Here is a 16,199-nt window from a genome sequence, read left to right as displayed (position 1 = left end):
TATCATATATCATATATCATATATCATATATCATATGCCATATAATATATCATATATAATATATGATATATTATATATAATATATCATGCACAATGTACAATGCAGAATGTATAATGTATTATATACAATAAATGACATATAGCTCATAATGTATAGCATACATAATATATATTATGATAGTCACTTATCATTGCCCTCTATCAGAATAAGGACCTTTATCATATGTTTACCCATATCGGTTGCCAAGGTCCTTGTTCCACATAGTAACTCTTGGAGACGATGACAGAGGTATAAATACTTGCAAGGAAGTCCACAACAGCAGTCGTGGTGCAGTCTTCAGACAGACGCCATGGCGCGATCACTCTTTCTCCTCACGACCCTTTGCTTTGCCTTAATTGCTCATGTTTGTAAGTTCTTTTGGCTATCCTGAAGATTTTTTTCTTCTATCCTCTCAATAACAGTATAGAGTTTGCTTATAAACCACACACTTCGAATGCAAGTTGTGCCGATATTTTCAGTCATGTATTCGAAAAGGTTGGCGCAGTTTAATCTTGTGACTAGAATGTACAGAAACACAATTGTTCCTTTTCCATTCACACAGATTCCTACGACGGAGTGCGGTGCTCCACAGAGTGCCCGGTAACTGGAAGCCCCAAGCTCAGCTACGCCCCTGGACACACCTATGTTTACCAACAGCATGGGGAATCCAACCTTCACTTCGAGAATGTGGAGAACGCAAACACCCGAGTCGAATGGAACTCCAAGGTCGAACTGTCGATGCTCACGCCCTGCGACGTGGCCATCACCATCAAGGAGTTCCAGATGAATGGAAAGGACGCGAGCGTCGTTCCAGAGATGGGCAAGGTGTCTGAGCGTCCCCTCATGATGGCCATCATGGACGGGCGAGTGCAGCACGTGTGCGTCGACCCCGAGGATGACACGTGGTCCGTCAATGCCAAGATGAGTGTGGCCTCCTACCTCCAGAACACTCTTCCCTCCTTCTCTGAGGTCAACAAGGAAACCACCATCACAGAGGTAAGGCTCACTACAACTCTACTCTCTATTTTCTTTTTATTCAACGACATCGGTGATTGCTCCTCTCGAAGATCTATTATGTTGGTAGCTCTGACCGATCTCATTCCTCTTTCCTCAGAGAGACATCCAGGGTAAGTGCCCAACCAGCTACACCCTGACTCCCGTCTCCGAAACTGATGTGCAAGTGGTCAAGGAGAAGGACAACAAGAGGTGCGAGGACCGTTTCTACCGTCCGGCTGAAACGATGAACAACCTACCTTGGCTCAACATGCCTCTTCCTCTCGAGGAATCCAGCTCGACTTGCCAGCAAAACGTCCAGAGTGGTCTCTACACTTCCATCGAGTGTACTGACACCAACATCCTCAAACCCATGTACGGCGTCTACAAGCACATCAAGGCTGTACAAAAGGCCACCCTTCAGTTCGAGTCCCAGGTAGAGGTGGACCCTGCCCTCCTCACCTTCTCGTCCGACCACCTGGTCAAGAAAGAGCTCAAGTTCGACTTCACCACTCCCAAGAAGAGGGACACTGTTGTGCCCAGACTCGACGCGATCCTCACAGACATTTGCGCCAAGGTCGAAAACACTGTCGAGCCCGAGACAGCCGCCCTTGTCTACCATGGAATGACTCTGCTCCGCCACGCTCCCGATTCTCACGTCAAGGCTATCCTCGACAATATTCGTGCTGGCGCCTACTGCCCCAACTGGCACAAGATCGAACAGATGTACCTCGACGCCATCGCCTTCCTCGGTGAGTCTGGAGCCGTTCCCGTCATGATGGAAGAGATTTCGCAAGGAGTGGCCTCCCCAGGAAGAACTGCCCTCTATGCCACAGCCCTTCACATGATGGCCCGTCCCAATGCCCTCGCCATCAAGTCACTCGCCCCTCTAGTCACGATGGATCATCCCCCCAAGACCGTCCTTTTGGCAGCTGCTTCCATGGTCAGTACCTACATCCGCCAACACCCTAGGTACAGAGAGGAAGGGATCGTCGATGAGATCATCATGCTAGCCACCAGTAAGCTTGCCGAGACATGCCACGGAGCCACACCTGAGGAGCGCGAGCACGCCAAACTCCTCCTCAAGGGTCTTGGCAATGTCGGCTACTTCCCTGAAGCTGTAGCTGCCACAGTCAAGCAGTGCTACCATGACATCAACGTGGAAACTTCCGTTCGCGTGGCGGCCGCCCAAGCCTTTAGGAAAGTGCCCTGCAACTTGTGGGTGAGTCCCAGTGCAGTACCCTCTTTACACTACACCCGTTTTTGTTTTCAATCTGAACACAAAGTAGGAGGGTGCGTTCTCACTTTTCCATTTTTTTTTATTCCAGAATCCACATGAGATGTTGAACCATTACTATGACATGAAGGAAGAGACCGAAATCCGAGCAACCGCTTACCTGAATGGCGCTAGATGTGTCGAAGATATGGCGGAAGTAAAGCGCATTATTGACTTTGCAAGGGAGGAGACAAATATCCAGAGTAAGTTCAATGTGCGCGTTATAGCTTTCTATAATAATTTCTTTATTCAATAACCCCTCCTCTCCATCTACTCATATAGTAAATAAAGAGGATGAGAAGTATATGTCAAGAGCCTTGTACGTGCCGCTGTAGCCTTCACTTTGGTCAATGTATTTGCTTCCCACACCATCTTACGAAAAGGATAAAGTGCCTCTTTCACTCGAGGCTTTATATAGGTTCTCAAAACTTTATGCCAGGTGTGCCTAGAAGAATGCATGTTTTTTCTGTACCCTTAGTCAATTTCTATAGAAAATGTCTCTCTATTTGTTGTACTGTTCCCCCTTTGCCCAGGGACCCATAGTTCTCCCTTATCATGGAGAGCTGCCTTGGTTCAGCCCAAACCAATGGAAGATGATAGATCTCATCCTTCTAATGCAGCATTTTGCCCTCGATCTATCCTTCAAGATTAGTGTTGAATTCGATGTCTTCCATGTACAATTTTTCTTATATCATATCACATAGGGGTAACCCATAGAATGCAGCAGGAAAACGACTTAAATTATATTTTTGTCAGATACTTTAAGCAACCTATCTCCAGTACCCCACAACACACCCATCCAAAACGCATATGTACACTGATCACAAAACAAACGTCCTTAACTTGATAAAAAAAAAGTCACTACCTCACCAGATATATACCTATAAGGGAGATCACTCTCAAAACATGCAAGGGTTGCACTAGTACGCCTACGATCAGCTAATCACTCGGCAGTGTAAAATTTATCTGGCAATAGACACCAAGTAACCTAGGTGCCATCATCACACAGAAAATACAACACCCTCATCTTACACTTTTCTAGATTCAGTCGAGATAAATCCACAAAATATTTTCACTAAGTGAGCTTTAGGATGAGTCGGTGAGCAAATTCGGTTTCCTAGGCCCATCGGGTTTTCTGCAAAAGAGAACTGGGGCGATGAATTGATTGATACAACTGACTTTTCCCTTATATTCATCTGTAGTCATACAGTCTTCCCTTCCTTCATATTTGATTTCATCTCCCTACGTATTGCTCCACTCCCAGAATGTGGTCAGTCCCGATAGAATCATAATCACTAGATATATAGTTTTAGTCAGTAGAACCCGTGAATACAGTGGCTTGCCCCTTTTTAATTGCTTGCTGAGTATGGATGGATATATACTTTATGAATTTACCTATATACGTGTGTACACATGTATCTGTGTATGTATGTATGTATGTATGCATGTATGTATGTATGTATGTACGTATGCATGTATGTTTGCATATATGATAATGTGCGCGTGTATATTAACAAAATGTACGTATGTGTATAAGTGTACGTGTGAATTTATTTGTGCCATATCCTTATTCATTCTGTATAAAATTACAGACCTATTCTATATTTCGTTTCAGTACGCAGCTTGGTACTTACTCATCTGACTAACCTTCAGGAGACTGATTCACCACACAAGGAGCACCTCCGTTACCTCCTCTCCAACATTGTTCTTCCTGCTGACTACAGTGAAGACATCAGAAAGTTCTCCAGAAATACAGAAATCTCCCATTTCTTCCGCACTATCGGTTTGGGAGCTGAAGTCGATTCCAATCTCATCTATTCCCGCAGGTCTACTCTTCCACGATCTGTCAACTTCAACGTAACTGCTGATATCTTTGGAAACATGATGAACTTGGCTGAAGTAGGCTTGAGGCTAGATGGCTTCAACTCACTTCTGGAAGAAGTCTTTGGTCCTAGAGGATATCTGATGTCTACTCCTTGGAACAAGGTGATCATGGACATCGCCGCCTTTGGTCAAGATAAGGGATCCAAGGTTGTCCAGCATTTGGCCAGCTCACTTAGAGCCAAGAGAAATGTAGAATTCCAGGTTGCCGAAGACTTCGTTGACTCCAAAGTGCGTTCTCGTAACCACCAGGAAAAACAACCTATGATTGATCTAGCTCTTCGTCTTTTCGGGCAGGAGATCTCTTTCGCTTCTCTCACATCTGACCTTAAGAATATCGACGTTGACCAAATCATCGGTGATTTCTTCGCTTACATGGACCACAACATGGAATCTATGTCCAAATACCTCATAAATACTGCCAGGACTCTTCCCATCTCCTTGGAATATACAATCCCAACTATGCAAGGAATACCACTTCATGCTGACCTGTGTGGTGCTGCAGTTCTTGGCCTTGATATGGATTCCGATGTCGACATCAGACAAATCTTATCCGGTGAGAACCCACACGCTTCCTTGAAATTGATGCCTAGCCTATCTGTTGAGTTGGACGGTTTCGTTGGCTTCAAATCTGTACTCAAGCATGGCGTTAAGGTTAAGAACAATCTCCACATTTCAAATGGTGGAAAGCTTGACATCGATTTAAATGGTGGACTGAATATCAAATGGAGTATACCAGAAAAATGGGATCTCATTTCATTCAAGAGCGAAACCTATATGGTCAACGAAGAGATTGAAATACTGAACGAAAACCCAGAACACAAAATCATCCCTGAAGGCATCGTCGACGCTCGTTTGGTAGAGAAGGACGAGTGCACTGACTTCTTTGATAGCCACCTGGGTCTTCGCTTCTGTTATAAACTCAACTTGCCCAACATCATCAGCAGCACCTCTGTACCATTTGGTCATCCAATTGAGATCAGCCTGACTGCAGAGAAAACCGAGGCTTCCATGGAAGGCTATAGACTGGCAGCCTTATTGACCAATGAACCCGACAACAAAGTCATCGACTTCACCATTGACACTCCAGGATCCAGTGCTCCTCGCGGCGCATCTGCCAAGGTCTCCTACGACAGGAAAGAAAACACCCAAACTCTCTTCGCTTCCATCACCTCCTCTTTCTTGGAGTATGCTACTCAGACTACGCTTACCACCGATGCTGACAAGAAGGCCCTGGAAATGTTCTGGAAGTATAAGATCATGCATGAGTCCGGCGAATATGCCTATGGTTTGAAAACAGATATGATGCTGAAAACAGAAGATCCTCACAGGAAGCTTGACTTCAACATTTACTTCAGCCCAAGCTGGGAATTCCCTGCCGAGTCTCAAATGTTTGAGGCCTCTGTCCTTTCTGAGATGCATGAGGGTAACACCGGCATTGATGTAGCAGTTAGATCTCATAACGCACTGAGGAACTTCATCGTATTGGACTTTGAAGGTAAGTATTAAGTTTTATAATTGAAGAAAATTTCTGTTTTATAGGTATAGTAAAATGACAAAGCTTTTTTGCGGTAATCTTAAAACAAGTGGTTCATTTTACAGCCGGATTTGATTTCCATTCCACGCCCCGCATTTACTTCCCACTTATCGACAAGCTGCGTAAGTGGAACGTCAATGTCGAAATTATCGATTGGAAACTCCACCAACATATCGCACCCACAGCAGAGGCCGAAGACAGTGCAGAATGGTCCGCTAAATTCAGCTTGATGAAGGGAGAGCATGTCTACTTTGACATCGAGTCCCTCGCTAAGAAGAACGGCATCTTCCCCGCCAACTTGAACGTTGATGTGGAAACAACAGGTAAGATTACCAAGCCTACGGACATCCATTTGAAATGGAATTGATAGTTTAATTGATACACACTGTGGCAACTTATTTTGTAACATCTGTCCTTAGCCATTGTGGGAGACATTGACCTGAAGTCCCTTAACAAGCTGCATTATGACGGCATGCTATTGGAAACCTCTTGGGAACTTGAAAACAGGAAGACTGAGGAAAAGATCGCCCATGCATTGCTGTCAATCACGCGAAAGGAGGAAGGGAAGCTGTCTTTCGAAAATAAACTGGAGGTAAGCCCTCCTTATTTTCAAACTAATAGTTTTCTAATAGATAATCTAGCCTTTCTAAGGTTTGTTGATGAGCTACTCATATAATGTCAATCCTTTAGAATTCAGTGGATAAAGAACCATCCTTATTCACAGTGTTTGTAACTGTACTCGTATTTCTCTCTATTTAGTTGCAGGCACCCAAGCTTATGGAAAGACTGGACGTCGTGGTTCACATCGACGAGGTCGAAGAGTCCAAGTATGATCTCACAGGCACTGCTGTGTACAATGAGCAAATGACGTACGAGGCTAAAGGTCCTGTCACACTGGAGCTTAAGAAGAAATGGCTCCAGGAGATGGATCTTGAGATCTTAGGATTCAGCGAAGGACCACATAGATTGACAACTGCTATAGAAACTTCGCCCAAAAAGAAAAGAGTCCTTCTTCAATTAAGTGACTCCACCGGTATTCTCCTCAACTCTATGATCGACAGAACAATCATCTCTGAAGAAGAGAGTGATATCAAGACCAGCTTTGCCTTCCTCAAACTTACAGATACCAAGGCAGATTTCCATCTTTCCAAGGAAGCACTCCACATCAACTTTAACAGTCTTCTCTTCCCTCAAGAAGAGTACCAACGCAGGATTAAGGGCGTTTACGATCGAGATTTTACCACTAAAACTATCAAGGCTGAGGTCTTCTTCGACGCTGAAGGTGATACTTCAAAAATGATTGGCACTGAAAGTAACTACGATCTCGCAGAGGATGGACTCTTCAATATGCAGTAAGTAAAAATAAATCAATAAATATATAAATGAATAAGTATATAGATAAATCAATAAATAGATAAATAAATCAATCAAATAAAAGATGAATAAAAATATATACATTATACATTTTCTGTTATATGTTTCACATTTTTTTCATTGATCTTTTTTATAGTGGTAACTTGGTTTTGATGGGAGAAGCTCATCAGTACAACCTGCAAGTTCAGCTAGCTTCACCTCTTCGTATGTTTGAGGGTCACAACGAAGTTAGTTTGATCTGGACCACACCTGACCAGAGAACTTTCACTTTCCAAACTTCCCTAAATAAGAATACCCTTGCTTATGAAAAGTCTTCTATGAATGGTCTAATCTATTTTAAGACTCCTGATGAAAATAACTACGAGTGGAAATGGGATTATGTTTTTGAAAACTTACCCGAACCTCTCAACTATAAATTAGATGCCATGGTGACTCTTAAATCTCCTCAAATTGAAGAAGTCGTTTCCCAGATCCACGCCTATCATAAACTGACTCCAGAGGCAAGGGAAGTGTCATTCAAGGTAAGAAGGATTTCGTGCCTCATACTATCTGAGATGTGTGTTTATTTCTTCTTGTCTAAACAAATGTTAACGATTTATTTCTGTATTTTATTTTTATTGGCAGACGGAGATCTCCCAGAACAAATTGACCGAGGCAATGTTGCTTGATATCTTCGGTAATCTCATGGAAAACTCTTACGAGGCTAAGATCGCCTTCAATCATGCAGACAAGCAAACAAGTATCGAGTCACACGGTACACGGACGTCTGACGAAGAGAGCTGGGTGAAGTCTGGAACGATCACCATTGAGGCTGTCCTGCCCTTCGAAGCCATCAGTACCTTCAAGGCCAGTTCTGCGAAGAATGATGACGGATCCATGCATCTTGAAATGACCAAGAACGACGAAACCTATTTCAACATCAGGGTTAATCACCCAGAACCTCTTTTGTGGAACGTGCGTGTCGAGACACCTTCTCGTACTTTGGAGGCTGTAAGTAGTTTGGATTCGTCAAAGCCTTCAGTTGAGGTTTGGACCAACAAGGATAAAAGTGAAGACAAAATCGAGGTTTCCGGTAATATGATTAGCCAGGAGGTGAAAGGCACTCAGGGAACTCGTATTGAAGGTAAAATCAGCTACCCTACCCTATCTAAGGACATCATGATTTCAGCAGAGTATGGATTCTCACCACTAACTGTAGTTGGCTCTCTGGAACTAGATATATTCCAGTCCCATGAAGACATGGTGGTCCTGACACTTCAAGGCATGAAGAAGGCAGAAGGAAGCTACAGGACGGACGTGACCATGTCAACAAAGGTAAGCCTTTTTAGGCAAAGACAACACGTAGATTTTTTTTAAGTAACCTTCAACATGGGTCAATTTTTCACGACAAAGTCAACTCCAGGGTTTGTTATATTCTTTCTATTCAAGAGTATTTATGTCATATCTAATGATGTTTTGTATTTCCAATTAAATCAGGCTCTCCTGTATGACCCGAGGGTAATATTGGATACCGCATGGACAAAATCAACAAAGGGCATCGAATTGCACTACCTGTACGATCCTTCAGTTCCTGAGAAAATGATTGCTCTCAAATATCAAAGAACCATGCCAGAGGAAGCTGTTCTTTCGGCAAAGTTGAGGACACCATCCATTGATATGGAAATCTCCAACATCTTGCGACCTGAGCAGACAATTCACTGCCACGGTTTTAATCTGAATACCTACTGGAGTTTACAGGCTCAGGAGTACGAAACTAAGAGTCACTTCTGCTATCCTGCTCACGTGGAAGCTGTAACCTTCAAGGTTGGTGAAGAACAAAACAAGAAATATCATTTGAACGCTGGCTGGAAGAGCCCTGGTAAGGTTGAACTTGACATTCGCGTTGAAAAGCCATGGGAGAACCCTCTCATGAGATTTGCCGATGTCGCTGGAATTAGGGCCGAGCTCACTTCCCCCGTTACTCTTGATTTGGAAGGTCACTATCATCATGAAGAAGTTCAAGAAAACATGGTTCGTATTTGCAGTGAAATAGAAGTTCATTGTTTGAAAATCCACCAAAGAAACATTCCTTTTCATTTAATATTTCTATCTAATTACAGAATGAAATCCTGGAAATCATCAGATCTCAAGTAAACACCTTCCTAGGATGGTGGGAATCCACTTACCAGCAGTTGCAAGCTGATGCGGCAAGCCAGAGTGCCGAACTGCCCGTCATTGAGGCGGACAAGGTCTTCCAGTATTTCCTTAGCGAATTCGCACATATCTACGAAGACCTTCGCACGGACGGTCTGATCCCCGACCTTGTTCACATCTTCCAAGTTGTTATAAGCGAAGTTCAAACGCTTGTATCTATGTTTAGGGAAGTTTACCATTATCTTGATGAATCTGTAGTCAACATCTACAGCGAATATGTGGATCTCATGTCGAAAATCACAAAAGCTTACGAATCCGAGATCATGGAAAGTCTGATGGAAATAAGGACGGGTAAGTTTAAGTTCCATTAGGTAATTCCCATCCTTTGCCACACCCTAGATAAGATAGTTGATTGTAGGAAGTTTCGTTATAATCACTGTTATTTTTATTTCCCCAGTCCTGCTTCGCTTGAGAGAATTGTACGAGATGAACCAATTCACTCCAGAGGAAATCGTGCGTGCCCTCAAGGAGACTCGCTTCTGGGAGAAAATTGAGGGAATGCTACTTAGGCTGCAGGAGACACATCCTCAGGAATATCAAGCAATCATCGATATCTGGACTACAATGGAACACAGATTAAACCCAGTTGAGATGATTGGAATGCTTAAAGAAAACTTCCCTGAACAATGGGAAGCTCTGACTTACGTCACAAGACACATCGTTGAAGACGTCAGGAAGGATGCCCATATCATATATCGGCAAATCATGAGGAGACCATTCATCCGTCAGACTGTCGACTGGTTCCTTCACAGCTTTGGATTTGTAAGTGCTGTTTTGCTCTGTATATTCTCTCACGAAAAGATTAGACATGAAAGTAAGTTTGCTTTGGCTCATTCCTCTTTTGATTTTCTTTACAGGAAAATATCCCTCAAGCAGAGGAGGTACTTCATTTCCTGTACCAGCTTCTTGAAGACACCTTACAACTGAACTACAATGCCAAGCAAGGAAAACTTCATCTGGTGCTTCCTCTTAACCGCCCTGTGTATTCCTTAACAACTGTGCCTTACGGAGTCAGCGTCTCTTCTGGAGTTCCCGTATGGAGGAATTTTGTAGGCCTCATGCAAACCATGATCCCTATTCAGTACAAGTTCTTTAACGCCCTCACATCTTCTCCTGCAATCTATTATGGAGACGGGAGTCTCTACACCTTCGATGGGAAAATGATCAAACTGCCCGTGACTCCATGCCAGTACATCCTGGCTACTGACGGTTACGACCATGTCACTGTCAGAGCATTACCAGATAATAAGTATGAATTTGGAATCACTCTCGGTAACAGGCTGCACAAGATTGTCATCGACAGCGAGTACAAGGCTTATTTGGACGACCAAGAGCAAACAGAAGAGGAACAATCTATCTACCCATATGTTACCGTTTACCAACGCCCCGCTGAGGTCATCGTAAATGCCAGAAGCCTTTACCTGTCTGTGTCCAAAACCTCACCAACCTTCCGACTCTATGCCAGCGTTGAGCTTCTGGGTCGCCTGGAAGGTCTGATGGGCACCTTGAACAACTTCGAAGGCGACGACATGATGATGCCCAACGGTGAACTTGCACCCGACGCCGCCACTTTCCTTAGTAGCTGGCAATTGGACTCGTGCTAATCACGCTAGGTGTCGCATCGACTCTGGACACGAGTCGCGATTATTATAATATCAAATATCATGTTTTCGCAAAAATATTTTCTCATGTAACATTTGGAAATACCAAATGCTGTTCAAATAGAGCATACGAGCAACCAGAAAAAACGAACAAAAATAAAATGCATTGTTTATACACTTAGCTCTTTTATAACCTAAAATGGACAGTTTCAAGGACCTAGGAGACGATAGATATGTCTCGCATTCCGTCCAAAACATACAAAACATTCTCGAAAAAATTGTGATCTTATTTTCTTTTCTTCTAAATACGTAAACTCGATGAAAAAAAATCATATGCATAGAAGATGTTGAGTGAGGAGTCAACAATTTATGAGTCTTGCAACGGTCCACCGACTGTGAATTAGAGTCTAGGGCAAGAGCTGACCTTACAAATGGTGTAAGGTCTTAAGTAAACACAATATAGTTTAATATCAACTATTCTTAACTTAATCCTTACACATATAAACAAAAAACAATAACAAGTGAAAATGTAAAGCAATTAACATTCCTTAATCAGTGAACGAGTGCAAAATGTAAGATACGTAATAACCATAATAACAACTACATGTCAAAATAAACCACAAAAGAACAAGATATATTTTATCGTCAGGGCGGAGTATAGGTTTGCTGATCACCTGGGGAGGAAGGATACCTTTCCAACCATAGGTGAGTTGAGACTACTTTTTTAGTGGTCTCGTGTGACATTTATATGTTTTTGAAGCCCGTAGCTAGGTATGAGTAGTATCTAACGCACAACGAGGTGATTAGGGGAAACCTAGCGACGGCTCAGCAGGTTGGTCGCTTGAATGGCTGTAGAAAAAATCTTGAGGAAGCAGCAAGGTGGTTAGGGAAAACCCATCGATGGTTTGGTAATTCGATGGTAGACGGGGATGGTACAGAATAATCACACCGAACAAAATTTCTTCACGAGCAATGATTTTTCATATATTTCGACCTAGTGTTGAAGTCAATTCCGAAGCACATGGTTTATGCCACATGATTAGATATTTTTTCAGGACCAAAATACTATTTCCATTATCTCGTGACCCGCAAGGTGTTGTCTGCCGTGTTGTCACGTACTGAATCAAAACATTCAGAATATACCGGAAGCTATCCACTACCCCGATTATGTTAAGATGGACTATTCTAAATGCATATTGCTTTTTTCATTAAATGGTAGGTGATATGAGTAATTGTTATACATGTAAAGAAAAGAAGAGACTTCTTAAACGATGTGGCATCTCAGGTCAGGCAACGTTTCCCATGCTCCCACCCCAGGAATTTCCGTGAAGTTGGGGGGGCGGGGCGGTGATGTATTAATTACATGGAGAAGTTGAATGCGGGTCTTCGGGCCGCTTGCAGTCTATTCAATTATAGCGGTCATACATGCAAATATAAAGAAAACGGTGTTTCCCTCATTTTCTTTGGAGATGGTTTAGACGTGGCTACGCTGCTGGTTTTGCCGGCCACATCCTATGGGTCACCAGATAATGGAAGAAGTATAACAGATATATTTTCACAATGTCACTACCATGCCTCTCAGGGAAAAGGTTTCCTTAATGTTGTTTAGAAGTCTGCAGACAAAATGCACACTTCAGACTTATATTTGATCCATAACCCTATCCAGTCTCTATTATATTAGTATGCCATTTCATATCATATAAACCCCTGGTAGAGCACAACTCTGCCAGTTACTGAAAGCCGCCAGGTTAGGTTAGGTTATGTGTGTGTGTGTGTGTGTGTGTGTGTGTGTGTGTGTGTGTGTGTGTGTGTGTGTGTGTGTGTGTGTGTGTGTGTGTGTGTGTGTGTGTGTGTATCTGTGTGTCTGTGTGTTTGTGTATTCACCTTGGTCCTTGGGTCAAGTGCCGGAATCCTGATCGACAGGTATTTCCCTCCCGGAAGAGAGCTCAGAGCTCGTATGATCGATCTATGGGTAATGTTGTGACTTTACACACACACACACACACACACACACACACACACACACACACACACACACACACACACACACACACACAAGGAAACAAGGAAGAACCCACCAACTATAGACCAGTATCACTAACAAGCACTATAGCCAAAATTTGTGAGAAAATCATCAAGAATAGATGGGTAAAACACCTGGAAGATAACAACATATTAAACCCAAGACAATTCGGGTTCAGACAAGGTAGATCATGCACCACAAACTTGATATGTTTCTACTCAAGACTAATAGACATAGTGCAAGAAAGAAACGGATGGGCTGATTGTGCATTCCTAGACTTACAAAAAGCATTTGACAAAGTACCACACAGAAAACTACTAAAAAAAACTGGAAAACAAAGGAGGAATACAAGGGAACCTACTAAAATGGATGGAGGACTTCCTGACTGGAAGAAAAATGAGAGTAGTACTCAGAGAAAAATATTCAGATTGGAAAGAGGTGATCAGTGGAGTACCGCAAGGATCTGTACTGGCTCCAATAATGTTTGCTATCTATATGAATGATATGGACGAAGGCGTGAACTGTTACATGAGCTTCTTTGCTGATGACGCCAAACTGTTAAGGAAAGTAGAGACTGATAAGGACTGTGAAGCACTGCAAGAAGATCTGAATAGGGTATGGAACTGGAGTCAGAAATGGGAGATGGATTTTAATACTAAGAAGTGTAGCATAATGGAGTTTGGAAAAAGCAAAAATAGAATATCAAGAAATTATATAATTGGAGCCAAGGAAGTAAAGAAAGTAGGATCCGAAAAAGACTTGGGAGTTATTATCACAAACGACTTGTCCTATGATACACAGATTAACAAAATTGTCGGGGAGACTTACAACTTGCTAAGATCAATAAAAGTGGCTTTTGTTTACCTGGACGAAGACATGATAAAAAAAAAATTGGTTACATTGATAAGGCCTAGACTAGAGTATGCGGCGACATTGTGGTCCCCCAGTACCAAAAAGAACATAAAGAAAATAGAAATAATCCAAAGAGCAGCTACAAAAATGGCACCTGCAATTGCAAACCTATCATACGAGGAAAGATTGGCTAAACTGGAGCTACCGACACTGGAGCAAAGAAGAGAGAGAGGAGACCTACTGACCATCTACAGAATCATGAAAGGCACAGAGATACTTGATAGAGAAGAATTACTAAACTGGGACAAGAGAAACACAAGAGGACATGGAAGGAAATTAAGAAAACATAACTATAGAAGAGAAATGAAGAAAAACAATTTTCCACATAGAGTTTTAGACACTTGGAACAAACTGGATAATGAAATAGTAAGCGCAAAAACCATTCACGAGTTTAAAAGCAAACTAGACACTGAGAGATACAATGGCGGGACAACACGAGCATAGCTCCCCTTCCCGCAAAATACAACTAGGTAAATACAACTAGGTAAATACACACACACACACACACACACACACACACATCTCCCCGCCCACGAGAGTTGGAGTAACGACTCGAAGCGCAGCGATACTAAAATAATTTCAGTCCTGGGTGGGATTCGAACCCGGACCTCCGTAGTGGCAGCCGGGAACTATACCAAGTAAGCCACGAGTTGTGTGTGTGTGTGTGTGTGTGTGTGTGTGTGTGTGTGTGTGTGTGTGTGTGTGTGTGTGTGTATGTATGTATGTATGTATGTATGTATGTATGTACATACATGCATACGTTTTGTGTCATCATGACATTTGGAAATGTACTCTCCTACTGGGATTCGAACCCTCGCCGTAGCGTCTTGCATATTATAAGACGAAGGCCGTACGATCGTGTCACGACGACCCTTCAAATTGGAACGACTTAATTCACGGCCTCTCATTCCACCGAGGGCGCACATGTGAACACGGTATGTACTGTATTGGATCAAATCCTTTATGGATTTGATGCAATACGGTACACCTTTATGCCAACTCAGAACCCTCGCATACCGCTTTAGTGTTTATCTCCCTCACCACCCTATCCATATACCCGCTGAACAGCCACGGCAACACTACAGAACATTGGCGGCCCACATTCACCTCAGGCTATTTAATCACTCTCTTCATTCCGGACCCTCACACAAGCATTGCTACTAGTGTAGAAAAAAAGGGCATTCGTCAACACTTTCCTCCATTTCTCTTCACTCAGAGAGGGTAGAGAGTTTCATCTATTGGTGGCTCAGTAACTGTCACCCGAACACCAGCCAGGGAAAGCTGGCTGCTCGGAGGGACAGTCACGTGTAACTTCTTGAAGAACTCGGTCCATCAAGCTCTACATCTATCCATTTCTGACATTAGTTGTCTATTAGTTCTTGGGACAGTGCACACCTGTGTCACATATTTGGAGCAGAACTTCTACAGTGCTCGATGACCACAATGCTTCATGGGAGGTATGCCAGGAACATGAAATGCAAAAGACTATGGGAGTTACCTCTGTGCTCTTGGGAAATGACTCGGATTAGATGGACCAGATTGATGACATGCTTGGGTTAGGTAAACACAAGAGAGATGGCATACGTCCAGTGAAAAAGAAATTAAAGTCTCAAGCCATGGCAAATGAAACAATCAGCAAGTCTTGGATGTTAGGTTAAGAAGAAAAGTTTAAAAAACATTTAGCTTGGGAAAGATGCAACTTAGCCTCTTCGATAAGATGACGTCTGCGTCGGCGTCATGAGGCACGAGTGTGTATACGAGGATCCCTGCGTCGGCGTGTTGGTTATATTTATTTTGTAGTTGTAGTGAGTTACTCCCTCATTCTGTGAACTGGTTTCATTATGTTTTCTGTGTTTATTATTACTTAGAATGAAAGAGAACGAGTAATACAATAGTAACTTTATATCTTATAACGCGAGCAGTGTAATACATCGTACATTAGGCATTCGATGCTGCGCGCAAGAATTTGAATCAAGAGATACAAGTATACTAGGCCCTGTGTTAGAATGGGAAATGGAAAGAGCAAGTAGTTTGAGGCAAAGGTGGGGTTGTGTCAGGGGTGTGTCGTGTCACCATGGCTGTTCAATATGTACATGGATGGGGTGGTGCAGGAAGTAAATGCAAGGGTAATGAACAGGCGACGGGAGATTGTTTAAAAATGGAGAAAAGTGAGGGGGGGTGTGAGCCAGTTGTTGTTTGCTGACGACAATGCGCTTGTAACAGGATCACAGGAGATATTAAGGGAGTTAGTGACTGAGTTTGGAAAGGTATGCGATAGGAGAAAGTTGAAGGTGAGTGTGGGTAAAAGTACTAGATGTACTAGAGGATGGCAGTGAGTTGGAAGTAAGTCTAAAATGAGAGAGGTTGGA

The 16,199-nt window shown here is 42.9% G+C and overlaps 1 protein-coding gene across 1 annotated transcript; it reads left to right on the top strand.

Moving 5' to 3' along the window:
- The first annotated feature begins 350 nt into the window (after window positions 1-350).
- LOC143019458 (vitellogenin-like) lies at window positions 351-10,898 on the top strand. Its single transcript, XM_076175093.1, has 15 exons — window positions 351-408; window positions 603-1,036; window positions 1,155-2,255; window positions 2,362-2,512; window positions 3,925-5,688; window positions 5,793-6,050; window positions 6,147-6,319; window positions 6,487-7,079; window positions 7,238-7,622; window positions 7,726-7,847; window positions 7,953-8,415; window positions 8,578-9,111; window positions 9,201-9,585; window positions 9,692-10,056; window positions 10,152-10,898. The coding sequence occupies exons 1-15, from the start codon at window positions 351-353 to the stop codon at window positions 10,896-10,898; spliced, it is 7,533 nt and encodes a 2,510-aa protein (XP_076031208.1).
- Window positions 10,899-16,199: the final 5,301 nt, after the last annotated feature.

This window comes from Oratosquilla oratoria, chromosome 37 (assembly GCF_046742065.1).
Source record: "Oratosquilla oratoria isolate Oo_2021 chromosome 37, ASM4674206v1, whole genome shotgun sequence".
Lineage (NCBI taxonomy): Eukaryota > Metazoa > Arthropoda > Malacostraca > Stomatopoda > Squillidae > Oratosquilla > Oratosquilla oratoria.
The sequence above is the reverse complement of the archived record's forward strand: the minus strand, read 5'-3'. Positions and strand labels throughout refer to the sequence as shown.